Source organism: Trachinotus anak, unplaced genomic scaffold (genome assembly GCF_046630095.1).
Source record: "Trachinotus anak isolate AG129_WGS33_773 ecotype Australia unplaced genomic scaffold, CSIRO_AGI_Tana_v1 ptg000019l, whole genome shotgun sequence".
Lineage (NCBI taxonomy): Eukaryota > Metazoa > Chordata > Actinopteri > Carangiformes > Carangidae > Trachinotus > Trachinotus anak.
The window spans coordinates 27,909,602-27,937,280 of NW_027273870.1; the positions used below are offsets into that span (position 1 = coordinate 27,909,602).

The 27,679-nt window shown below is 40.7% G+C and overlaps 1 protein-coding gene across 6 annotated transcripts; it reads left to right on the forward strand.

The window, feature by feature from the left end:
• Positions 1–630: 630 nt before the first annotated feature.
• LOC139636681 (MORN repeat-containing protein 4-like) lies at positions 631–26,720 on the forward strand. 6 transcript variants are annotated; one of them, XR_011694444.1, is made up of 7 exons: positions 631–2,440; positions 4,908–7,679; positions 10,007–10,217; positions 14,895–15,009; positions 17,516–17,625; positions 18,693–18,848; positions 20,335–20,471. XR_011694444.1 is itself a non-coding variant. In XM_071504933.1 (6 exons), the coding sequence occupies exons 2-6, from the start codon at positions 7,677–7,679 to the stop codon at positions 20,502–20,504; spliced, it is 609 nt and encodes a 202-aa protein (XP_071361034.1). In that variant the 5' UTR covers positions 662–2,440; positions 4,908–7,676; the 3' UTR covers positions 20,505–26,720. The 6 variants fall into 6 exon arrangements, 3 of the variants coding, with proteins under 3 accessions (XP_071361034.1, XP_071361035.1, XP_071361036.1); XM_071504933.1 differs by lacking the exon at positions 18,693–18,848 and having other exon boundaries at positions 662–2,440; positions 20,335–26,720; XM_071504934.1 differs by lacking the exons at positions 10,007–10,217; positions 18,693–18,848 and having other exon boundaries at positions 1,171–2,440; positions 4,908–4,979; positions 20,335–26,720.
• Positions 26,721–27,679: the final 959 nt, after the last annotated feature.

Below are 27,679 nucleotides of genomic sequence, written 5' to 3' on the forward strand. Positions count from 1 at the left end.
AGCCAATTAAAGGATTATCTCAAGTTCTCCTTTAATGGATTGGCTTCTAAATTAATATGTGGCCTGCATCACTGAAGAATTTTCCAAAACTCACACATGGGGTGTTTCTATTAAAAATATATCTCTGTGTGTGTGTATGTGTGTGTGTGTGTGTGTGTGTGTGTGCAGAAGTGTGTGATTTCAAATTACTTCACCAGTCTAAGTTCCTGCTCCAAAAAAATGTCGAAAAAGTGTATTTATTTGGATTTTTCATTCCATCGTCTGCAATGTTTATTTAAATGAAGTGTTTCTTTCAAATACATTTTAACTTAAAATCGACAATTAGCCTATTTTTAAACACAGCATTACTAACTCAGGCAGTTATTAGGACATAAGTGTTACCGTTTGGTTTCCAATAGGAAGATTTTGCTCCTTTTTCATCAAATTCTGGCAGAAAAATACTGAATCCTGCTGCAAAATTACAGGCTCTAAAAACAGCGTCCTCAGTGAGAGCTGAGACCCTGCATATGTGCAAAGGGAAAAAATTAAATTAAATTAAAAAACTGTCAGTCCCATTCTTGCATGCGTGATACCATAGGAATTGTTTTCAAATTTTAGAACAAACATTCACTTGGAGGATGAACTGATTAGATTTTGCTGGTCATAGGTCAAAGGTTAAAGTCACTGTGACCTCACAAAACATGGTTTTTGGCCATAACATGCTAATTATGACACAATTTTATTTAAATGTCTAATAGGACAAAATAATGAGGTGGTGACATTTCATTTCTAAATGGGCAAAAGTCAGTTTCACTGGGACGTCATAATGTTCTGCAAAAACACTAGTGGTCGTCGTGCAACAATATGTGACCATATTTCCCACAACCTGAGGTACACATCCGGTGGTAACTCTGGTTATTTATAGGCAAAGGTACATATTGACATATTGATATATGCCATATATTTCAGCATTTATGATGTACACTAGCTTGCGATGTCCATCCATAGATGAGTATGGGATGGAAATACAGCCATCTTGATAGGAAAACACATGCAAAACAGCACAGAGCACAAACATCCATGCAATAAAGAACACTCAATAAAACTAATTGAACTCTGAAGTGAATGCCTCAAGTTTAACATTATCAAATTTGGTCAATAATCAAAACAAGATATTTAGCTTCTGAAGAACAAGTTATGCAATTTGTTTTTTATGATGTGACTTTACAGGAGTTTATGGGACCTTCAGCCTCTGCATATGAAAAATGTACCAGATGTTTTCTCCTATTAGTCAGTTCTCTATTCTTCTTTTCATTTCTTCAGTCAGACACTGAATATCTGTCTCCATCTTTGAAAGGCTCATGGACAAGATGATGGAAGTACAGGACTTCATCATCATTGTGTCTTTTTTGTGGTGTGGCAGCGTAGAAAAGTCCTTGAAACAGCATTTACATCATAATGTGGTGAGAGGGAACGATGCACTAGTATATAACTGGATGGGTCAATGAATAATCACATATTTAAAAAAAAAAAAAAAAAAAAAAGTAATAAAATGGAAATTGCATGAGCTCCTTTGGTGGGAGGTCTCGGTAGGCTGCCTGTGGGCATCTTGGAGGTTCAGATTTAATTTTCTACCTATTGACTTTCCATCCAAAATAAAAAGCGACTACAGCACCCTCACAGGTTTGATTATTGTATCTTTTCATTAAGCTGTTCATGATATATCATCAATCCGCTTCATTTCAACACTGAAATTCATTGCTGGCTGCAGTTTAGGCCAAATAATGATCAGAAAAGTAGCTGGGGCCCAGAGCAGATTAATCCTAGTCCTGGTTTTCCCCTGAGACACAAAACCAGGACAGAATAGTTTTGTTTCATTTGGGTCACCTTGATTCTTCCTCTTTTTCCCCCCCTTAGCTTTTTAGTGAATTAAAAGCTTATTGGCTTTGAATCCATATCACCTCATTTAACAAACCCTCCAACCTCGGCGCAGCTGTTTTAACGCATATGCGGAACAATAAATCATGTTCCATAAAACTCGCCAAAACGCGGGTCTAATCACCAAATTGAAACATGAAATGACACCGTATCATTAAAGGGAACCTCGCTGCCGGTTTATAATCCTACAGAGACGGTGGGCAGCACATAAAACAGGCAAGGGCAAACGTTTTAACGGAGGTGCACTCCGGCTAATTAAGCCGCTGAACCCGCTGCCCTCGACAAAGATGTCTCCCGCGGAGGGCTGGGCAGAGAAGAAGCGCAACCAATAGGAGGACGTCTTGCGTCGAGGTGGACGTGTGGCAGCCAATCAGATCGCGGCGCCTTGGAAAGACGCTGAGGCAGCTCTGCCGACCCCGGAAAAGGCAAAAACTAGTCGCTGAGAGGAGCAGAAATCCTCCAACTGGCGCGTTGTTTTCAGTGATGTAGAGAAAAAGGACTGAGTTACTCTTTAATAAATCAGGTAAACCGTTTATCTTATTTCTCCAGGCCTGCTCACTGTGTGTGTGTGTGTGTGTGTTTCGGAGGCTGGCAGCGTCATGCCGGCAGGATGAAAGGGATTAGGGCGCCGTTACTGTGGCAACATTAGATGGAGGGATACACACCTCCTCCTCCTCCTCCTCCTCCTCTGATCTGACAGTGTGGCTGATGGTATTTGAGCAATTATTCAGCCTAATAAACGGGCCTCAGATGTTTCCTGTCGTGTTGTGAAGCCTAAATGTGTCTTTGATGCTCCTCATTCTGAAACAACAGAAAGACAAACCTCTGAGAGCCACAGGGAACACAGCCGCCCAGCAAATTAAGATGTGTTTGAGTAAAACAGGAAATTTAAGTGTCGTACCTCAACGATAAACACAACCAGAAGATCTCTTACCACAAATAGGAGGTGTAAATGAGTGAAGCGGTGCGTTGTTGTCTTTTTACTGTTTCATCAATGTGTCATGGGCCTCAATCAGGAGGAGCCCAAAAATATCTGCTAGCTTTTTAATTTGTAATTTTGCATCATATATATATATATATATATATATATATATTCACCATATCTGCCCTGGTATACTGTACCGCACGGAATGGCCTGAAGGACATGGACACCTGTCTGAGGCCTTTATTTAGACCTGGTGTTGACATTTGTCTCAGGTGAGTCTATCACAGGTGGACAGCTCTGATTGGACCAAAGACACATTTGAGATCCGATCACTCAGACCTCACTCGGTGGCGGTCTGAGCCACTTATGGCCACATTCTGTCAGGAGTGTGAACGCAAACACGTCCTGGCCCACAGTGTAATTTGTTCTGCCACAGTTTTATAATGAACCGAAAATAGATTGACCCTTTCTCAGTGTTTATTGATTTATTTATATAATATCAATATTGATTTTTTTTTTTTTTTTTTGTACTTTCAAATGGCTTAAACGTTATTTCATATTGATGCACTGAAATAAACAGAATAAAAATAAACTGAAAAACAACAAAGCATTTAGTCGAACAGAAATCACGTATGTGTTTATTTGCATATTGAGCAGGGGAGTGAGATCTGATCACAAGTGCTCACTTGAGACGCACGCAGAGACGAGTTCTAATGCCAGGTGTGAACTGATGTACTCAGAGCTGTCCACTTATGATTGGATCACCTGAGACGCATGTTAATGCCAGATCTGAACAGGGCCTAAATGTCAGGAGATCCCCTGATATTTAAGTTTAAAGCGCCACACACGCCAGCAGCATATGACTCGTGTTAAAACACTGGCACACAGTGTTTTCAGAGAACCTTCTGGAGTTTAAGCTTCTTGTATTTGCTCCCACAAGTTTCTGATGCTGGTTTTTGATACTGACGACAGCAAGGAAGTTGATTCTCACTTCATCACAGCAAATGAAAGAATATGAATGCGGCGACTCCACGTTATAGTTTTATATTTAGTAACGAGACGAGGTGAAGTTTACTAGCAGTGTCTGTGTCACACAGTAGATAACAGAATGTTAACTCAATATGTGGAAGATAATTTAAGCACGATACGGTCTGATCACTATGACGCATCTGTCTGGTGATCAAAGGAATAAATCTGATGCTCAACTATAAATCAGAACTCACTCCATAGGTATTTATGGCAAGGCTCCTGTTAATCCTTTGTGTCAGTTATAAATCAAGCTTCCAAGACACTGGCAGCAACTTTGATGCAAAACATCGTCAGCTCATCAGGATAGACCACTGCCCTGTTTTCCAGCGTTGGTGTGCATCAATTTTTAGAAAATCAGTAGCTTTATCATATTTTGTTCCATGAATTGGCACATTCCAGCCCAAACCTCTACTGTTTAAAAGTAAAACACAAAAAGTTTGGTGCAGCAAATGTGCCTCTATACTGTCCACACACTCCTCCGTACATTTGGTTTGGGGATGTTTTTCGTGGAGTTTTCTAGTAAACAAACAAAAGTTATGTGTACATCCAGTGCTTCTCACCTAAAAGCTTTTTTTTTTTTTTTGTATCCTTGAGGAATATTTAAATTATGCAATGTTTACATCCATTTTTTGCTAGCTTGCAGGCTTCACTGCCTCTGCTGGTGCATCGCTGGCTTTCATTGTGAGGTACAGCATTAAAATGCAAGAAGACTGTGTGTGCATGATGTAAACAAAAACTATTTTAGAATTTAAGTGTTTTCCCAACTGTGGGCCAACAGTTTTCTTCACCCTGGGCTTTAATAATTGTGATTTAATAGGTTTATCTGGAGCCCTGACTGTATAATCTGAGCTAAATTGCTCTGCAGACACACTGCAGTGTTCAAAAGCTAGCAATTAAGCCACGGTGGGTTGAAAGGTGGACACATTATTTGGTGAACTCCCAGTTCTCTCTGTGTGTGTCAGGATGTTGCAGCTGCAGGTGAAAAGCTCGAGGTCTTGATGGTTTTTGTGTGTTTTTTTGCTGTGTGCGCCAACAGGACCCATGACCCTGACACGAGGATCCTTCACCTACTCAAATGGCGAGGAGTACCACGGCGAATGGAAAGAAGGCAAGACTGACCTCCTCAATCACTCCACAATCCATCCTCCGTCATCGGCCACATTTGCATGCACAGCAGAATTGTTGCTATAATGTGATTAAAAGAATTATGCACGTACGGCCGAGCCCATGTAAATACCACACTTGTATTTGATTCATGTGATAATGCTCTTAGCAGAGGTAAGCATCATCACAGCTACATCTGTGGAGTGCTCAGACTTTATTCGAACTAACAGACCTGTGTTGTTGTCATGGGGGTCAAGGGTCAAGGGAAATTAATGCTGCAAGGCCTGGACTGCACTGGTTTTTAGAGGATGGCATTTCAGAACAAGTGGATGGTGGGTTTTACAGAATATTGCGACATATATGTGTTCACTGGATAATTTGAATAAAAAAACTTTCCTCAGGTTAAAGAATTTAGCTCAGAGGATTGTTGTGGAATCAGTGAATGGTTTACCTCTGGTGCTCTTTTGGTATTAATTAATTTGTATTAAAGCTCCACACAGTCTAAAGGTAGATGTCCATGTGTTTGTGATCATAAAGCAGGTCTAGGTTCTATGTTAATACTGTGAAAGTATCAAAGCCTCAGTCCACAGAGAAATGCACACAGCCTGTATTCAGAAACTGAGCCTTAAAACCAGCCGTCAGGACTTCTGTGACTTTGTGATGTCACAACAAAGCAGTCACCGCCCTCAGCCATGCCCCAAGCTCCGCCCACCTGGACCCACCATCAACCTTGCAGGATTTGGTTTTTCTGAATGTACAATATGGGACCTTTAAAAAGAAGCATTGAACAACTACAATTTAAATGAATATAATACATGCACATGTGTCACTGGTTGAAGTTAACTGGTTGTTCTGATGGTAACCTATGAAAGTCAATAACAGAAAACAGCCATATCAAGAGTTTTACAGAGCTGGCGTAAGCTTTCCCAGAGAGGATGAGCAGTTTGATGCCCTGATAAACGGGAACAACTCCTCTGGTTCGCCGTTTTAAAACTTTAAACTACTGAAACATTGAAGAGGCATTTCTGCCAAGACAGTACAACAACATCCAAAGCCTTCAGAGTACTGTAGTAAACTCGGTATCTTTGGCTTTTGAACTGCTGTTCGGATGAAACCAGACATCACCTTGGATTAAATGGTGGGCACATAGTGTTATTCCCATATTATGAATTAAAGCTGAGCCTTACAGGCCTCATGGGCACAAGTCCTTCCACCAAAGCAGTCCCTTGTGAGCTCTCCTCCCAGGCCCTGGTGTCCTAATCCAGGCAAGGTCTCCCCCTCCCAGAGACGCTAATCCATAGAGACTCTCAGTGTAGCCCCTCACCTGGGACCGGGAGCTATTCCCCCAGCAACACGGCTCCCAGAGTCCTCCTCTACGGTGAGGTGGCTGTTCTCAGAGGGGTGTAAGTCCAGTCTTTACAGGACTGAGGTTAATTCCCAAAAAGAAAATCCAGTTAATAGAAACATCCAGTATATGTGATCCAAAAGAATATGTTTCTAATTCCTTCAACCTCCTCCAGTGTAAAAAAAAAAAAAAATACTACACTATTATCGATGTCATAACAACACACCAGCTGTTTCTCCCTGTGTAAGGACTTTTTTTCTTGGGGGGCCTTGATTATCCAGGACGTGATCCAAAAGAAAAATGTTTCTTTTTCTTTATTATTGCTTCCAATAATCCTTATTGAATAGCGCCATAATTTATCCATACGAATGTCCCTTTATGGTTGTAGGGCCGTTTACATGTGATCCCTGTGTTGCTGGAATAGAGCTGCAGTAGTTAAACTTGATTTCTGGATGTATCTCAGGATCCAATGGTAAGATTAGTAGATGTGATAAAAACCATGCTGATAGAAAGTTGCCCGCAGCAGCTTTAAGGAAGTGAAGGGTGGGATTTCATGTCAGACGTGTCAGGAGGAAAGTGGGCGTAATATACGTGAGTCACAGCAGGAAAAGTATCTGGCTTTTAAAAGAACCTGAACTCTCACACAAGCAGATTGTATCTAATAGACAAAAAAAGTGTCAAACTGGAGTCAGTAACTACAGGCAAATCTACACTCACACGCAGGCACAGACCATCTGGTGCCAGGGATTCCACTGAGCGAGGATATCACACCACCTAAACCAGTATCTGCAGGCAGACAAAAACACTTGGACAACCTTTAGGGGCAAGGTTAAACAAAGAACAAAAGTTTGGCACCAATGCGTGTGTGAGAAACATATGTTCTCTGCACGGTTAGCAAAAAAAAACTGTTAAACAGGTTTGGCTGTGATGCTCTGATAAGCACAGGTTTTATTACAGCAGTGTTTCAGACGTGTCTCAGAGAGGACTCCACTAATAGAGCTGATGCAGCTCTGTGTTGGCTGTCAGGATTTCTTGGCATTGTGTTGATTTTTTTTTTTTTTTTTTTTTTGGTCACATTTATTTTTAAAATAACATATACACTTCCTACACGACACAAATATTCAAAAACCTTCTGGAGTTTTCTTTCATATCTCATGTTGGCTTAGCTAAGATTCATAGTTCATGCCTCGACCTTGAAAATGACAGTTGAGATAAAAATCTCACTACCAGTCCATTTATCAACTGTTCCGTCTTCATGCTGCTTTAAACGCTGGGGTTGAAAAAATAGTTTCTGATTAAGACCATGTGATGTGATCAAAAGATCCAGAGCAGCTACTGAATCGACTTTGTGGTGAGATGGTGAGTTTTTTTTATAATTATAGTTTCCCCTGGTCAAGAATTACCATTGAACCTTAGATATGAAGATTTATTATAAAACTGATCATTTACTTTGTGAACACGGATCTTTTATTCTGAACTCAAGGTTCACTTTACATTTTTTTCTGAGCTTTAAACCACATCTCAAGTACTTCCTATCCTACTTAAGTGAAAAAAAGCTAGAACCTTGAGTTTGCAGTGGTTTATCATGAGTCTTGTTTGACCAGATCTTGATATTACTTCTTTTTAATTTCTTGTATATATATATATTTTTTTTTTACCTGCTGTTTACAATTTTTTCTTGAAGTATTTCTCCTCACCTTGTGTAATCCCCTGTGTAAACAGAACTAAAGTACTCCTGGGGATATACGCCGAAGCATTTGACATAACTTTTCTGTTGATAATAACACCGGTGGTTGAAATAACACTGCTGCTCTGTGAGAAGAGACTGTGTGTGTGAGTGTGAGTGTTGGGAGCTGTTGTCATGAACACAGATGCATGCCGTGCGTCGTGTCCATCTGCGTCCATGCATGCAAAGTCACTGTTTGCACACAAACATGTATGTGCATGTCGGACAGAGGTCTGCGGTGTCACATGAATAATTCAGCGGAGCGCCAGCTGAAGACAGACCCGGGGGCTATCAGGTTACAGGAAGTAGGTTGGGAACGTCCACAACAGCCAGGGAACAGCCATTTGCTACTGTATTTCCCCCATGCGGTCATTTAACTTCTGTGCATTACCACTATTGATTGACATAAAAGCCAGACAAATTCAGCTAAACCGTAATTAGCCGGAGACCGTGACCCAACACGCGATGGGAGAGAGGCGTTCCAAAGCAGCTGAGCGACAGATTACAGTCTGTCTGCAGGGATCAAATCCAAGGAGCCGGAGAGGAAAGCACTGTCCCCACTCATAATCTGTCCCTTCACTGAAAAGTAAACTGTTAGCTTCACAGTGGTCTGATGCCACTTGATTTCATTATGTTCAATAGCACCATTCGCGCAGCTCTTCCGAGGCTTGCTGAGAGACACTGCTCTTGGTGTTCGTGGTCAGAAGACTGCGGCCTCTTCGACACTCCACAGAGTCTGTGAAATTTCCGCCTCAGGCTCCCATTGGCTTGTCAGGGGTCCTGCAGGCTGCAGGGTTGGATTTAAGAGGCTCTTGACCCTCTCCATCACCCATATATACTTAATCGAGTGGGGCTTGCGCACACATTTGCACATATGGATGCAGCGGAGGAAAGACTTTGAAAATGGAATGCAGAGCTCCAGATTTAGTTTGGGCCAAATCTCTTTTCCAAATCTCCTGTGAAAACCCTGCTGAGATTAGGCAGAGAGCAGCACTTTAAGCAGCCCTGACAGATGGACTGCCTAATTTACTTTGCCATTAGCTGGGAGCAAGGGACAACACTCACTAGCCTCACCCCTGCCTCCCTTCCTTTAAATCCCAATTCGCTGTCAGCCCCCCCCCCCCCCCCCCAAGATCTTCCTCTCGTCTCTCCACCAGTTTCATGCTGCCTGGGAAGCTCTCAGTAAATCCTATTCCTTGCTTGCAGCTGCTATGAAGAGCCCAGTACCTCCTCAGCCCGCGTCCAACGGTGCCTCATATCCAGTTATTCTCCTAATTCCCGCTGGGTGTGATAATAGAGGTCAGCAAGGACCTGTCTCCTTCCACTGCCGTCCTCCTGATCCTGGAAAGTAATCGCAGAATTAGGAGGAAAATTGGGTCTCACCTCCATAACGACATTTTAAGAGCACCTCATCTTCTTCCTGGCAGCAATAAATGAGCTCCTGAAATGCTAAATCAAAATGTTCAGTTAAAATAATGATCTTAACTTCCATTTGCTTTCCCCAGAAAATCTCTACACCCTCCTATAAAGTTCTTAAAATCACGTGATACTGAGATTAAACCTACAGTATGTCCGACCCTCTCTGGATAATAAAAACCATAAATTTGATCTGTAAGACACTCGAGGACACTTTACAAATTGCATAAGACACATTAATGTTGTGTTCATTGTCAGACACTAACCAAGCACCAACAAGTACATCACAAGCTGCAGAAAAACATGGATGTAACGTCCATGATTAGTGTTAGTGTCCACAATAACAGAATTAAGGCTTCCATCAGAAAAAGCAACAGAATAACAGATGACAGAAGCCTAGTAGATTATAAACTACACTCATTATTTACCTTAACAGAGTAGAACAAAATAAAAGACGAACTGCACGTCAGTCCGTACAATGACTGAAAATATCTGTGGAACCAATAATGAGAAATAATAATACATTTTATTCACACTTTTCAAGGCACTCAAGGACATCCAACAACACACAGTAAGAGTTCAAATCCAAGACCAGGTGAGGTTGAGGAAGGTCCAAGGTGAAGGTGAGACAGTCGAAACTCTGTCGGATCAGACCACAGCACAGCACCGTGCAGTCCGATATGATCAGCTCCCTGCTCGACACGTCCAGACACTGAAGGTGGGCACTGGACAAGAGTGCACCGAATTTCTTCAAGGTGAAGACAGGAACACAAGTCATTCAGCCTTTTTTTAAAGCAAGGAGGGGAAAATGTTTTCCACTCTCTCAGGATAACAATTTTTGTAATGACCATAAAAAGGTAACTGTCGTTCTTAAATCCAGTTTTTATTAAACAGAAAACTAGAAAATGCCCTCAGTAGATTGCAGACCTTTGCCAGAGAGGTGTATTGAGTAGAAGGTGATATTTGACTGTATTTAGCTGCAGCTTGACTGTTTGATGGAGACATACAACTGCAGAGCAGTAAATCTAGTTCTTAATTGTTATGGTTAAACCTGAAAAAAACCTATTTCTCTCTGTGCATCTGAATGGTTACTTGCTGCAGGCGGTCATTCATTTGTATATTGAGAAATGCTTAACTCAGTGGATACATGGGGACTTTGTGCTGAGCACAGCACTGAGAACATGCAACTAAAGATATCAGGCATCAAGGTCAGGTATTTAGCAACTCAAATGACATTTGTGCTGGGAAGCATGTTACTCAAGTGGGCCATAAATAGTGATTTACTTTCCGCCATGTATCCGTCATCTAATATCAAGTAAATCACTGGCTTTTTTCTTCCTTCGTGCAAGAACAAACTGTTTTGGAAACATGATGAAAGGTGTTTTAAAAGTGCTCACTGTGCTGGAATGTTTTATATCTAAAAGGTATTTGCCCAGAGTTGTGTTGTATTTGTTATTTCATTTTCGAGAACTCACTTCAAATCATAGCTGGAATAAGAATCTGCGTGTACCAAACTTCTTTTCTTCAGCTTAGATAAAATGAACACAAATAACATCATTATTTAGGCTATAAACTGTATGAAACTTTGCCTCCAAAATAATTATGTTTTCAAGGACAGAACTGCCTTCACTTTTGTATATTGATGGAATTCAGTAAGCACTTTTATTTAAAGTGGACTGTCACGTCTCAAAAATAATTGCCTGGATGAAATGAACACATGGAATATTATTGATGGTATAAGCCACATTAAATTTGGCCAGCAAAATGATTATTTTTTCAAGGATAGAAACATTCTGAAATAATTCAGTAAGCACTTTTTATTTAAATTGGATTCTAACCACTCACTTGTTATAATGGTAATTACAATACAAGCACAAAATATGAACAAGATTGTTTTGGTTTCCAGTTTCTCAGATGTTCTGGTTCAAGTGTGGGACGCTGACATGTCTATTGACTATGGAAGCGGTATTGATAGAATGTCATATTATTTGTCTAATTTCATCGTGTATCCTTGGGGAAAATAACATAAGCTTTGTCTGTAACATAGAAACAAGATATTTTCTTTAGTATCAATTCATAAACAAACAGGAAGGTCTTTGAAGGCCAAATAGATTAATTCGTTACCAAGGTTTCATTTGTCCATTGGTAATCATTTAGTTATTCTTTATTTCATGTATGCTTATTTGGGGTTTTATTCAAAAACCGCCTTGTATACAGAGTCCTGAGATTCCTTAGATTCTATCTTCGATACAGATTTGTATGGGGGCTGAGGAGCTGCTATTTGCAACAACACTTTCTTTACAAAAAGCACAAAACTACAAAGTTACATAAACCTAGAATTATCGACTTGCAGTGGTTTGCTTCCACCAACCAGCCAAGGTACAGGAAATATGGTCCCAATCTCCTGTTCCTGAAATAAAGCATTGAACACTGTCCAGAAGAGAATGTGAAAACTGAAGTACAATAGAATTTATTGTAAACAGCAGGAATAAGCTTTGGTGCTTAGACCCCAGCAGGAAGTAGATCAACATGGGAAGTGGTTCATTAGAATAAAGCGCTTCCAATAAGCAGAAAACTTCCCCTAAAGGCCGGCATGATTGGATGAAGATGAAAATGAGCTGGTGGAGCTTAGAGATAATGGGAAAGAGTGCAGATTGTATAGAAAATGGACGAAGTGAAGCCAACGCTGAAGAGCCTGAAACCTGCATTCTATCTAATGACCTTCAGGGGGCGAGTCCACTGGTTGTAAAAAGAATCTGATTGTATTGAAGTCTATGGGAAAATGTGTCTGCTTCTCACTCACTTTATTACCTCAGTAAACGTTTTCCTGATGAGTTCATGGTCTCAGTCTCTAGTTTTAAGCCTTCCTCAGTACAACATGATGTTCATGGCGACCTGCCTGACCAATCAGGATAGAGAACAGAGCAGGTCAGATCCACCTCTCACTCCTCCTCAGCTCCACTTTCTCGTCCAAATATGGTTTCTTCTGGTTTCAAAAAACCAAGATGGTGATGGACAAATTACAAACTCGAGGCTTCAAAACGGCAGCTCACAAACCGATGAGTGACATCACAGTGGGTTACAACATCACTTCATCATTTGATCAAATTAGATATTTGTGTTAAATTGTGTCATAATCAGTGCACAACTTTGTGAGTTAGGGCCAAAAACGTGTTTTGTGAGGTCACAGTGACCTTTGACCTCTGACAACCAAAGTCTAATCAGTTCATCCTGGAGTCGGAGTGAATGTTTGTGCCAGATTCGTAGGGATGTTCCTGAGATATTGAGTTCACAAGGCCAGAACCATGTTTTGTGAAATCACTGTGACCTTTACCTTTGACCTTTAACATTTGACCACGAAAATCTCATCAGTTCATCTTCGAGTCCAAATGAATTCCCTCAAGGTCAATACCGGTGTTGACGTTTGAAAAAACACAATAGTCAGTTATTGAGCAATTTTCTTTTCCTATAATCACAGAAGCAATTTTTCTCCTTCTAACTGGAGTCAGAAAAACTAAATAATCACATGTAAACAACAAGATTCTGTATATGAAAAATATTTAAAAACGAAACCTATAAAACATGAACCTCCGGCAGTTTTTACCCACATAAATACAACATACAGACATGTATGTCATGTACTGGATTTATGGGTAATTCAGATGCTTGTGGTTCTCTTTGTGTTACTGTGTGATTCTGTTTCAGTAGAACTTTGCTGTTTCTTTGTGACACTGAGCTGATGTTTGTGTTACTGGTGTTATTTGTGTTATTTTGTTGTACAGTTTGTGGGACTTTGTCAAAACTTTATTTCTACTAATTCCAACAACGTCTCACAAACTACAGTGATGCCAGATCAAGGTTTAATAATAAATAAAGTCTGTTCTGAGTCTTGCATATATTCCCTGTTAAAGCTAAAAAATAATGTAGAATTACAAAAATAAATAAATATATTTACCTCAGAGCTGAAGACCAACCAGCATGTTCTCAGAAAAAATGCACTTTTGTGACACGTGATATGTTTTTTGTTTTTGGTCTGGGACTACAAACTCCCTCCCAACTTTCTCAAGTCGTCTGGTTTCTGCCTGTTGTTCTAAGTTTATATCTCTGGAGCCGTTAACGTGACTTTCTGAGTCTGACCAGTGCAGCTTAAATCCAACAAATTCAACATAACAACCATAGACTGTATATAAAAATGGACGTCGACGCCAGCTCCGGAAAATGAAGCCAATGCGGAAGTGCCTTAAACCTGCATTCTATCAAACGACCATCAGGGGGTGACACCACTGGTTGCAAAAAGAAGTCCGATTGTATGGAAGTCTATGAGAAAATGACCCTACTTCTCATTTGGTTTATGACCCCAGTAAACGTTTTCATAACGAGTTTATGGTCTCAATCGCTAGTTTCAAGTCTTCTTCAATACAACATGATGTTCATTTTTAAAATTATCGTCCCATTTAATTTAAAATAGAGGATAAAGTAGGGTATGCATTGGGGCGTGGCTAATGTATGATTGACACATTTTGGCTTGTCAATCAAGAGCAGTCCCTTTTAACTATTAACTATTAAAAGTACTTTAACACTTCGTAATAAAGTTTACCTCGACTTATGGAAAATGACTTCGGATTCAGCAGCGCTGCGTAGATTGATGCTGTTGTCAGGTCGACAGTTTAGGTGGGCGGGCATAGTGACCTCGGCTCTCAGGTCAGCCCCACCCCTCGCTCCTACTCAGCTCCACCCTCTTCTCCAAATATGGTTTTTTCTGGTTTAAAAAAATCGAGATGGCGGTGGCCAAATTGCAAACTCAAGGCTTCAAAACGGCAGTTCGCAAACCAATGGGTGACATCACGGTGGGTTGCCACTTGAGCAGTTCATCTAAAGCAGGGGTCGGCAACCCGCGGCTCCGGAGCCGCATGTGGCTCTTTCATCCCTCTGCTTCGGCTCCCTGTGGCTGTAGAAAATAAATAATGAGTATTTAATTTAAATTTATTTTATTTTAGTTTGTTAGTTTTTTTAATGTAATTCTAAATTTGAAGATTATGGTGATCTTGTAACATTAAAATAAAACGTGTTTAATTTTTTGTCGCTCAAAATATGCGTCACAACCGCCGATGTGTGAAATCCGCCGGCACGCAATTTATTGAGTTTTTCGACCCCCGGTAATTTCGTTTTCTCTGTAGCAGTTCATTGATTTCATAAATGTAACACACTTTTTTATACATAGCATAAAGGTAAAAAAACGATATATATAGTGTTATCTTCATTTTAGATGTCAAAAGGGTTTTGTGGCTCCCGGTGTTTTCTTTTCTGTGGGAAACGGGTCCAAATGGCTCTTTGAGTGTTTAAGGTTGCTGACCCCTGATCTAAAGTATCTAACTCAGCTCTGTGTGTGTCTGTGTGTGTGTGTGTGTGCGTGCGCACGCGTGCTGCTCTAGGTCTGCGTCACGGCCTGGGTCAGCTGACCTTCAGCGACGGGACGTGCTACACGGGACAGTTTGAGAATGGCCTCTTCAACGGCTGTGGGACGCTGGTCTTCCCTGACAGCTCCAGGTCTGTGTCTCTGTTTACCTGACCTTTGACCTTTTAACATTAACTCTCTTTTTAAAGAATTATCACAAAGCTTGGTCTGATGTTACAGCAGCTGAATACTCATTTCATCTCTATTCAGAAAGTTACTCTTAAAAATGTCATATTGTTAATATAACTTTAGGGCTGCAAATAATAATCATTTTTATCATTGATTAATCTTAATTTCTTGAATCAATTAATTGTTTAGTCTATGAAATGTCAACGAATAAAGAAATCATCATCAATCAGGTAAATGTCTTGCTTTATTCAACTAAAAGTCTAAAAGCCACAGAAATTCACTTTACAATGACATGTGAGAAGAAAAGCAGCAAAACCTGTCACTTGATCAACTGGAAACAGAAAATGTTAGTTTGGCACTTTTTACTATTTTTGTTTGAAGAACAACTGAAATGATTGATCGATTATCAAAATTGTTGTTGATAATTTTTTGCTAGTCAGTTAATCAGTTCATTGATTGATCGTTTTGGTTCTGTTTCCGCCAAACAGCATCGGAGAAACACTGATTTTTAACTTGAAACTGCTTCGTTCAGTGTATTTACCAGTTTTAACCGCCTGGTCTGTTTGTTTCGGAGAGGAGGAGACCTCTGTGGGTGATTCGGCTCCTGATAAAAACCTCCTGAACGACTGACCCTCAAGGGCTCCTGCAAAACATCTCCCATGATCCCATGCTACTTCATGACATCAGCAAACTGCGTCTTTTGTTATTGTTTTTAATTTCATTATTCCACAAAGCAGCATTCATGCATCAGTACCATCAGTTTGAGACTCCTGCTCTACTGTAGGGCGGCAAGTTATAACTAAAGATTATTATTATCGATTATTTTGTTCATCATTTTTATGATGACAATTAATTCTTTAGTCCCTAAAATGAAGATGAAAGTAACAACTTTGAATATCATGTTTTGTCTGACGATGCATTGATTATCAAAATCAATAAATGATTGTATTTTTCTGAAGTTTCATCACCAGCACACAGTGTGATATAAAATCCAGTTAATCAGGTAAAAAGGCCACAACAGGAGGACGGTGGTTAAAAGTGAGTCTCTCTTGTGTCTTTAGACATGATGAAAGAAGTCGGTGCATAATGTGAACAACTCATCCAACAGCCTCAGACAAGAGAGAAATAAGAGGGAAGAGAAGTGCTGCAGCACAAAGACGGCTCTGCAGGTGGTGTTCGGTTATTTAAGAAAAAAAAGGTCCTTTCTAACTTCAGATTGTTGGAGCACTTTCATGGCTCGAACACTCTGAATGTCAGATTGTCAGAGACAGTTCCTTTCTTGCCGTTGTATTAGCCGCAGTCATTCCAGAGCAGACGGAAACGTCGGCTTTTCATCTGCTCCTCTTTGTTTAGTGAAAGGTGAACAGTTCAAGTACAGCTGAGGATGAAGAAACCACAGTGGAGCCTGGAGGCCGTTTGTTGTGTTATTACTTAGAAGAACCAGTTGATTCATTCTTCAAATTCTTCAGGGCTGTGGAGGCACTAAAATGGGTTTTTTGAGCTGCTGAATGAATCTTGGCCAGAAAATCTGTCCTTCCAGCGTGAAATATTTGCCGCTTGAAGGTTTGAAAGGTTGTGAAAAGTTTTTAGTCGTCATTGAGCTCAGTGGAGAATTTGGTGTTTCGACACACAAATCCAATGAAGGTGAGTAAGTCCAGTTCACCAGTTTTAAATCAGTTTAGTAATTAAAGGTCCATATAGTCTAAAGGTAGATGTCCATGTGTTTGTGATTATAAAGCAGGTCTAGGTTCTATATTAATACTGTGAAAGTATCAAAGCCTCAGTTCACAGAGAAATGCACACAGCCTGTATTCAGAAACTGAGCCTTAAAACCAGCCGTCAGGACTTCTGGAACTTTGTGATGTCACAACAGAGCAGCCACCGCCCTCAGCCACGCCCCAAGCCCGGCCCACTTGGATCCACCATCCAACCTTGCAGGATTTGCAGTGTTTACCTGAAATCTGCTGTAGTTTTATTCCATTACTGAGAAAACAGTCAGCCAATCAGAAGAGAGGCTCAGCCCCCCCCCCCCCCCCCCCCCCGCTGTGCCTCCTCTGTAGTTTCTCTCAGCTAATAATAATTATAAAAATTGCTTTTATCACCAGGTTTACCAGGTAAACGATTCCATTGATCAGCTGTTTTAAACTCCTAAAATAAACCTGAAAAGCTTTTGTCTGAGTCTCTTAACAGGGTCACAAACAGTTGATGCCCTTTGTGATTTTCATCCCTGAGAATCCAAACATTCAAGGACATTGTTGCTACGACGTTACAGTCAAACCTTAGCTTTTTATTGTTCCTGGAACTGTAAAAGTATTTCCTCGTGCTTCTGAAAAATGTCCCTCCTCACTCTCCCTCCATTCTCTTCTTTCTTCTACTCACAGCTCTTCTAATGAAATGTTTTTGTAGAGTGTAATGTGGGAATGTCAGTTTTGTGGGAATGTGTTTCTTTGTGAATCTGTTTTTGTGTAGGTATGAAGGTGAATTTGTGCAGGGGAAGTTCCAGGGCGCCGGCGTCTTCACTCGCTTCGACGGGATGAGGTTCGAGGGCGAGTTTAAAAGCGGATGTGTGGACGGCTACGGTAAGACCTCGCTGCTCGCCCGAATAAACCAGCGTTCTCATTCTTAAGACGCTCCTCAGTGTTTTAATGGCAGCCTTTGAGTGTTACTGGTTAGATCTCCATTAACCTCTGTATTGTAACAGGGACCACTCTTCCTGGGGTCCTCACACAATACTCAACACAACCCCTATCCTCCTATCTGATACATAGTGAATAATTTCATTTCTGTAATAACTAGAAAAGAAAACACGATTCGATCCTCAAGTCACAGTACAATAAGTGGGATGAAGTAGATGCTTGTTTCCATTTCCCATCTTCAGCCAAACATGACAACAAACATAACGTTCTTCTAAACATGAAAGTACGGTGGCCCTGAGAGCTCAAAGCACACAAACAAATTCAGAAAACATCTTCATCAATTTGACAACACACGCTCCTCAAATAGTCACAACACAACAGAAGTGTTTCCAGAGGACACAAAAAAGTGATGAACCAGATTGGGACACACTTGCATGGATGTATAATAATAAATGTATTTAAGAAATTCATGTGCACCTGTGGTTCAATGCTTTTAACTTCTGAAGATACAAATCATTGAACAACAAGTGTATTTGTGTATTTGGTTGTGTTATATTTGCAGTGCATGTGTTGTTGTTTTCTGATTGTGTTTTGTCTGTTTCATGTGTTTGTATTATTTCAGTAACTCTGATCCATTTGACTTCAGTTACACTTTTTTTTAATAAGTTTTAAGTTTGTTATAATTATTTTAAAGCTTGTGTAACTTTACTCAAATGAAGTCAGTTTTTTTATTTTCAATTGCCAAAATTTGTAATAAAAAACTGTCTCCTGTCAGTCACTTTGCTACAGTCAGTGCTCTTCGCTCTTTGTTGTTGAAACTGAACATTTTAAATACTTTTTAGTTATATTAAACAACATGTTAATTGTCTGGTCTGAGCACCCCCCCCCCCCCGTGTCTCGGCTCGGAGTCTCTGGGGGTAATCAACACGTTTATATTTGAAGACTGCTGGGTGGCGAGGGCGGATAACGCGTCACCGTGACAACTGGATAATTTTTTCTTGTAAAAATAGAGATAGAGCAGAAAGATTCCTCCAGTTTCCTCAACATCCAACGACCTGAAGTCAGCAGGGCTTCACTCCCTCATGTCTCAGTTAAACATTAACCTGCCCACCTCCAACCCATGATGTGACAGAAACAAGAACTCAGACACATGGCAGAGGATAAAGGTAATAAAGCTAATAAAACCACATATCTTCAAATAAGAGAATTTCACATATTAACACAGAAACACACGTTTGCAGCTGGGTGATATTTTTTTATGCTGACAGATTTTTGTCCCAAACTGACAAAATAAACGGAAACTTCCCTGAAATATCCAGAGTTTACTCACTTCTGCTCAGATCCAAGAAAAATCTCACTGAGCAAAGTTTATTCTCTACAAGTTATTACACATTTGTGCGTTAGCGAGTGAAGCTACATGTGAAACACATCACCCCTCTGCTTCCACGTGTGATGTGTGATGACATTTGAACTCAGTGTTTCTGTCGCGGTGACAGTTTTGTTCAGTGGTGAGTTACTGCTATTTTTAAATCTGACTTCCTGATGATTTGATGGCTGAGACGTGACATCTGATTCCAGCTCCGTCTCCTAAAAATATCTTTCCGTTCGACTGAAGTCGGCCTCACACCAAACGACTTTATGTCACTGTCGCAGACAACTTTCCTGCGTCAGAATAAAGTCATGAAGAAAAACCACCACCAGGATTCTTCTCGAAAGATTTGCTTTGAACGTATCTGCGAGAAAGTTCCTGTCTTTCATTTGTTTTCCTTCACATTCATCGTCTCTTTAAATTCAATAAATGTTCAAGGGTGGCTCAGGGATGAACTGGTTAGATTTTTGTGGACAAAGGTCAAAGTTCAAGGTCACCGTGACCTCTCAAAACATGGTTTTGGCCATAACCAACAAATTCTATTCAATTCTAATTATGACACAATTTTACTCAAATTTATAACAGGATAAAATGAAGTGATGACATCTCATGTCCAAATGGTCAAAGGTCAACTTCACTGTGACATCATAATGTTCGGAAAAAACACTCCTGGCTGTTTTAAACACTGTAACTCAAGAGGGAGAGATTGTGACCACATTTACTGTAGCGGTGATTCTAGTAGTGAATGTTTTAGGTTAGAAAACAGTCGTGGTCTCGGTTCATTATTGACGAAGTCACATCAGTTCAGACTTTCTCAGCACTAAACCGAGACCAGGATCTTCACCTGACCTTAAAGGAACAGTCCGACATTTTGTGAGATGCCTTTATTCACACTCTTCCTGAGCGTTACATGAGGTGTCTGTAGCCAGAGCCAGCAGCAGCCTCTTAGCTTGGCTTAGCTTAGCTTAGCATAAAGACTGGAAACAGGTAAACAAGGAGCCAAGCTCTGTCCAGTTGTAACAAAATCCACCCACCAGAACCAGGAGGCAAAAACCTGAAGTGTAGAAATTACAGTTTGCTGTTTTACAGGGTTTCGTTTAGAGTCTGAAGCTGCGGTTCAACTTCTCAGAGTGAAGAAAAACAAAAAAACATCGCCACAGAATCAAGGCAGCAATTAAATGTCCTGAAAAGTCAATGAATTTCATAAAAAGGCAGAGTTGTACATCTGGCTAAAATCCATTGTGTTACTTGTTTGATGAAAACACTCTGTGTGTCTGCTGCAGGAGTGCTGACGTTCACGGACGGAGGCCCCGGCGGTGGAGGCCCCGGTGGTGGAGGCAGCAGCCACGAGGGCCTGTTTGAGACCAACCAGCTGATGAGGAGAGAGAACAGCCAGGGAGCCGTGCAGAGGGCGCAGGCAGCGGCCGCCAAGGCCCGAGCTCTGGCCATGTGACCCAGACTACATCACCCACAGTGCCCCAGTACAAGGATCATCCTCCCCCCATCATCCTCCTCTTGGTTTGAGAAGCTTTTAATGTTTTTTATGAGAAGCGTGATCTGTTTTCTTCAGTTTCCTTCTCATCAATTTCTTTTTGATTTTGTTCTTTTACATGATTTTTCTTTTTAACCTGCAGTTTTCTCCAGAGTAGAAATCAATCGCTCCAGGAAGTTTAGATATTTCAGACAAATCTCTTTTTTTGCATCTGATTAGAGAGCCACTGATTCGGGATCAGCTGAGCCAAACCCAGATTTACTGTTCAGTGAACACACTGGTGCTAAATCTGCTTCAGGGTCAGCTCACCTGACAAAACACAACTCCGGATTCAAAAGTGCAAACGGACGTTTTCCAGGAAACACTGATGCAGTGATTTTCAGGTCAAAGAACGTCTCGACATCTGCATCTAAACTGGAATCATTTTATCTTAAAAGTTTGTGAGGAGTCTGGGTTTGACAGTATTTAAAAAAAAATCTGAATCTTATCATGATTGAATCCCTCACTGATTCTAATTAGACTCAGACTTTCAACATTTGCAAGTAATTAAAGCTATAAATAACTAAAACTCAAAGAATCAATCAACTCTTTCATTATCTTTTGCTGATGAGGAGGAAGGAAAAAAAATTTTGTAGCAGCCCAATTAATGTTTACAACCTGTACCTTAAAATGAGATGAGCAGCAGAAGATAGAAAGTGTTGATTAAATGCGTTGACACGTTCAAATAACAGCTGCAGCTACTTACTTTACACAATTTCTTATTAACAAGCTACTTTCTGCAACTTGTGCAGGTCCCACTTCAAAAGCGTCAGAAGAACAAGCTTCACTTTATCCTGCTGACTGATGCATGAAGGTTTAAAAGATTCAGACGCCTGAAACTGAGAAGGGAAGATCAGTGAGGTCTTTTCAGACTCGTCGTGGAGGCTTCGCTGTCTGACACACCGTCGACAGAGCACACACACTGGCTCGCAGACGGCCCAGTGGCAGGAATTATGGTGTCAGCTGATACAATCTGACGGTGGTGATGTTCTTGTTTTAAGCCGTGAAAGCAAAAACTGAGACGCCTTTTTTGATTGAGACTTGAGGTTTGATAAGAGATTTGTTGCATCAGTTTAGATTAGATCAAATCCAGAAACCAGCTCCAAAATGGATCCAGCACTCAGTGCCCAATCCTAGATCCTAGAAAATAACAACATTTGAATGATTATATATAAAATGTAGTAAATATAGTCTTTTATTCTTGTTGTTATCTTTCGGCTGCTCCCGTGACCCATCGCCATCCACATACTGGACTTGGCGTAGGTTTTACACCAGATGTGCTTCCTGTGGGGAGCCCGGGATCAAACCGCCAACGTAGGGATCAGCGGCCAACCTGCTCGACCCCGGAGCCACAGCCCCTCTTACTGAAATATAGTGTTTCATTTTCCTCACACTTTATTTTACAGGTCTCTAGTTTCCTGATAGAAAGAACCAGTCATAAAGAACATAGAGACATAGTGTTGAATTGGCACAACGTCAGTTAATTAATTCTACTGAACTAATTTATTGTTGCAGTCAGTGCAGCACAGGTCAGCTGAGACAATTGCATAGCACGCTCACAGATAAACAGTCTTCTGATTTAACATGGTCAACATTAACCAAGAAGACTATTTATCTGAGCTTGTTCTGTTTAGATTGTAACTGTGCAGCCGCTACTGACTATTATACATATAGTCCAGTTTAAATATGTATGTAAATAAAAACAAGGCATTTTAATGCAAGTAAAATTTCCAATGATAAGAAAAAATAACAGCGAGAAGAAAAATCCTCTGGAAATCAGCTGCTGCTTAAAAACACACCTCACCTCCAACAACTGAAATAACAGAATTTTCCTGGATGCAGATGTTATATATGAACATATATTTAATTTACATGTATGAAATATATTTACATATAAAATAAAAGAACATATGTAAAATTATATATGAAACCCGTTATATACATTAACATGTATTTCTAGCTAATACAAATATGTATGTTTATGTATGTGCTCTTATATTATAGACATGTTACATAAATATATATTCATCCCACAGCCTGTTAATATATGTTGATATTATATATACATTGGGGTCCAAAAGTCTGAGAGCACTTTCCCAGAATGGGAAGATAGAAATGTTTAAAATTAATGAGAAATAAAAACATACAGTATATAAGCATATTGAATTTTATATACATGTTGTTAGCATAAATGTTTATTTATAAATTAAATATGTATCGTTAACATACATGGTCACAACGTGTTATATACAGATTTTACTATGGGTATTTCATACATGTTATAAACTTATATCTTCATATATCCAGAGGATGTATGTCTCTTATTATGACATTATTCAGAAATGATGGACCTGTACGATAAAGCGTCAACAAACCTACTCTTCAACCACCTTTCTCTCAGTTTCAGCTCAGACATGGAGACGTGTTTTGACTTTTAAATCTCTACATCAGTGCTTTCTGGGTTTCCTGCCTTCCTCTAAAAAACATTTGTTCTGACATCTGGCCTCGTATTGGTGCTCTAGTATCTGAATACATTCTCTGTACTTGTCAGAAAGGTGAAGATCTGGGCTGAAGATTTATTTTTTTCCTTTTCACTCAGTGCCATTAAAGCTGATCACAAATCCTCCTCAGTGCCAACCACGCAGTGCCGACAGGCTGCAGCTGATCCAGAATCAGTGGCCCCACATCAGAGAGAGGACGCTGGGAGGGGGGAGGAGGAAGGGGAGCGGTGCCTGCGATGGTGTGGGCCGCAGTTATGAGTGCAATTTCTGATTTGGAGGTGCAATTTGGTAATAATGTGCAATTTCTGCCTGAAAGCAAGATCCCGCTTCCAGCAGGTTGTTGGAGGATGAGGAGCTGGCTGCTTTGTCTGCAGAAGAGGCTTTGTGGGTCACAGAGAGGCTAATCTGATGAAACAGAGCCTGGGTGTCAAATGACTCAAGGGGTTTCATTCCAGAATCACATGCAAATGGCTTTTTGCATGTGATATTTTTAAAAACACATGTCTGATTCCTAACGTTCATCAGGAATCAATGATCTGCTTCAGCTTCGTGATTATTTTGTGTTTTTTTGTTTTCTTTTTAATGTTTCTGAAATGAAACTCTCGTCTGCTTTATGCAGCTTTTGATTTTTTACTTTCCACGTCCCAGATTAATGATGTCAGTGTCAGTGTTTCAAATTTGTGTGTAAATGACCAAAAATCCCCCTCAGACAAAAAAAAAAAAAAAAAAAAAAAGAGGTGTAAGTGTCACTGTTGTGAACTTAACAAAGCTTGTGATGAGCTCTAACTAACACACATTTCACACGTGTCGTGCCTGCTGGGAATCAGTGTCTGTCTGTTTAATGAGACTAGTGTGTAGATGTGTGTGTGTGTGTGTGTGTGTGTGCAGTCGTACTGTGGGTTGGTGGATGTGGGGGTGGGGTGGGGTATTAAATGAGATATGGAGTTAATTGTCAGTTATGTGATTATCTCAGAGCACGATTAATTTAGGCTGTGGTTTGGGGGCTGGTTTGGAGCCCCCCCACACCCCCCCACCACTGTGACATCCAAAACAGCTGGACTAACGGAGCCATCACACACCTTTTAATTAGCTCTGGGATCTGAACGGTTAAATGGAGCTGACTATTGCCTTTACCTGAGGTGGTTTTCAGGTGGGTGGGTGGGGGGGTGGGGGGGGGTACACTCCAATGATCTTTCGGTCTTGGACACTGTGTTATTACCAGGCCAAACCTTTGTGACCACAGTCGGTTTGGAGCGGTAGTGGATCACTGAACCCTTTAAAACGCACCTTAAATATCTCAACTTGAAAAGTTGCCGAGTGACATTAACACATTAACACGTGGCTGGTTTCATGTTTCACTGTGAGGAGTCTGCATGAAGGAGGAGGGCATGGGCGAAATCCCCCCCAAAACAGAATTCACCACATCCTCACAAAACAAAAACAACACATCCTCATCTCGTCTGAATGAATTATAGCTCAGTCTGACTACTGATGTCCTGGGACACACTGTTATTTCATTATAAAAGCTGTTTTAATGTGACAGATATTCACTTTATTCTGAAGGCTGCTAGCAGCTAAGCTAAGCTAAACACACCTTAGAAATAAAGCTGGTGCCAATGCCACATTCATGCCACATGAGCACAGATGCTCTTAGCAGGTGAGTCGCCGGTTCGACTCCGAGCGGCCCGACTCGTTCCCGTCACTCTCTACTGTCCTGTCCAATAATAAAGGCACAAAATGCCCAAAAAATACCTTTAAAAAACAATAATAAAGAAGATATGTGTCGACCTGTTCCGCTGCTCATCCAACACAGATGAAGATTCGTAATAAAAGTGTGTGAATTCTGTCTGAAAGGTGATTTCAAACAATCTGCAGAGACTTGATGCTTTTTAGATTATTGTCGTTTTAACAAAACATGTCAGTTGTGAGTTTGTGTTGATTTTGTTTTCTTCTTCACTGAGGCTCAACGACTGTTGGTTTCTACACCAGGACTCTGTGGTTGTTGTTTTTCTTTTTCCTGAATGTGAAATTTAATTTTTCTCTTATTTGAAAACCTGAGTCTGTGTCGAGAGAGTGTTTGTACTAGTGTCACTTAATTTCACACACACACACACACACAACGACTGGAGATGTAATCATTATTGTCATTATTTTGATTAGTTCCACAGTATTAACCACTCACACTCTCTCTCACACACACACACACACACACACACACACTCCAGAGTGTGTGCCGGCCTAATGTGCGGCAGAAACTAAACCAACCATCACCACAGTAACGAGAAAATGTGGACGTGTAATTGTTGGTCATCAGGTGAGAGAGGCTGAAAGAAAAAAAAAAAAGGGAGTTTAACGAGTGCCTGAACAAAAACCTTCTTCTACTGTGCTTTGAATACTTTGAATACTGCCTGACTGTTTTACTAACTGTTTCCTAAGTGTCACTGTTTTTTTAAAGGTCGTTTGTCTTTTCTCTGGTTAATGAAAAAAAGGTAAGAAAGGCGGTGTGCAGGTGGAGGACAGTGTTTGACCAGTATGTATGACGCTCAGCTCACCACTGACTCGCTGCCTTCACTCGCCGCAGGCTCAGGTGTAGACAGAGGAGCTCATCCAAAATAACCAGATGGGAAAATACGAACTTTAACTACGTTTACGTTAAAGCTTCTTAAGTACAAGAAATGTTCTGGCTTTCAGCAACAGAAGGAAACGAGTTGATATAGTTCAATTTAACCAGGTCCCACATTATCCAGCTGCCATGGTTTTATTTTGAAAAACACCATAGATGCAAGAGTAACGTTATCAAAATAAGAGGTTTAGTTAAAGGGAGACACCAGTGACTTTACGTGTGAAGTCAGTCTTACAATGTGATCTGTGACTCTGGATGAGCTCTGACAAGTCTGGGATAATGACCCTGATGATGTCACAGTGATGTCATCGGGGTTATCCAGGCTTCAGCATGGAGACTTCAGACATGCTGTTACAAACTGTGGACGTGGAGTTTGGTAGAGGCCAGCCTCATTCACCAGGTAAGGAGGGTCTAATGAAAGATACTGTTGAGTTGCATCATGGGAATTGTAGGATCCAATGGTTGGGAGACTAAGGTCTAAAAGTCAGGACGTCACTGCCTCCGCTGTTTCAATTTTGGCCATTTAAAAAAGAGGTTATGATAAAGTGCTGCATGGTGCTGGACTCTGACGTTTAACGTTTTAACGTTTAGATCTGGTGTCAAAAATAAAGGAATAAGTTGAATCGTTGATGTTGTGATGCAGAGTTCAGTCGGGAGCTTCACAGTCACTTTCTAAAACTTGACGTTGGCTTAAAAAACATATTTAAAAGTGAAAAAAAAGCAGCTGTTTGCCCACAGTTGAACGTGGAGACATAACATCTGGATAATGTGGAACCTTTAAAAACAAATCCTCTGTTTCACACGGGGCTTCGTCCCCGTTTCAGCACCTTTAAACCCTGAAAAAACATCTGAGGCCTGTTGTTGTCACAAAGCCATAAATGTCACTTTTTGTCATTTCTTATGAATTTGTTGCAAGATGATGATGTCATGAAAAAAAAAAAAAAAATCAGTATTTGGTATTTTAAATGGAAACTAATCCACAAAGGACAAATAAAGAAAATGCATGAAAATGAACCAGATTAAGAGCCTTTTATTTTCTCTGGAGAGGCCGCGGGGGAGACAGGAAAGACTGAGACGTCAGAACAATGAGAGGTATACACAACCACAAGTCAACACACACACACACACACACACACACACACACACACACAGGGATTCTGAACTCTGGTCACACATCTCGGCAGGTGTAGTGATTATTTGTGGAGCTTGGCTGTCAGAAAGCCCCCCTCCCCCCCCCCACCTTACCCTCCCCACACCCACTCTGCTCCGCTGTCACTAAAATAGCTTTAAGGTGTGTTTAGGTTGGACTTTAACCCCTCCGCCTATTTCGTCTCCTTGGAAACCGTCCAGAGTTCCCTTAATTTGTATCATCTCAATCCCAAGTGCTGCAGCAGTTTTGCCTGTTTGCCCCTAATCATAGAGCCTGTTGCCATGGCAAAGTATTTAAATATGCTGTGCAGATCATCTTCACCTAACACACCACAAGTAGCAGCGGTAAATGAATTCCTTCCTCCCCTAACCTCACGGTCCATATCTGACTCTGTTGTTTTTTACATTTCATTCTCAGCGCTCATGATTTCTCATCGCTCCTCTCCTGCTATTCTTTCCATCCAGTTCCTCGGGGAGGGATCACCTATTTTCTATTTCACGCGTTCCTTAAAGACAGAAGGCTTTGTCTGTTATCTTATCAGCAGAGCTTCGCGGCTCCCAAAAGCTTTGGCCATGTTTAGAGAGGAAGTGCACGCGGCATACTGATAAGAGAGGCCTGGCTCTGCGGGGACGCACGGTGTCACTGCACACGCAACTGCCAGAAATAAAAACTGGCAGAATGAGGAGGGAAAAAACCAGAGAGAAAACACACACCCAGCGTGGATTTTGCCTGATTTTAATTGCTCTGGGTTCCCTTTGCTCACAACGGCACATTTGGGACTTTGTGTATGTGTGTGTTTGAGTGTAAACAAGCATGCACGAGT

Bases quoted from the DNA above. Each gene is read 5' to 3' on its own strand.
- LOC139636681 (XM_071504933.1), top strand. The intron at 10,218-14,894 runs GTGAAGACAGGA...GTGCTGCTCTAG, and splicing joins GTGCACCGAATTTCTTCAAG to GTCTGCGTCACGGCCTGGGT. The intron at 15,010-17,515 runs GTCTGTGTCTCT...GTTTTTGTGTAG, and splicing joins GTCTTCCCTGACAGCTCCAG to GTATGAAGGTGAATTTGTGC.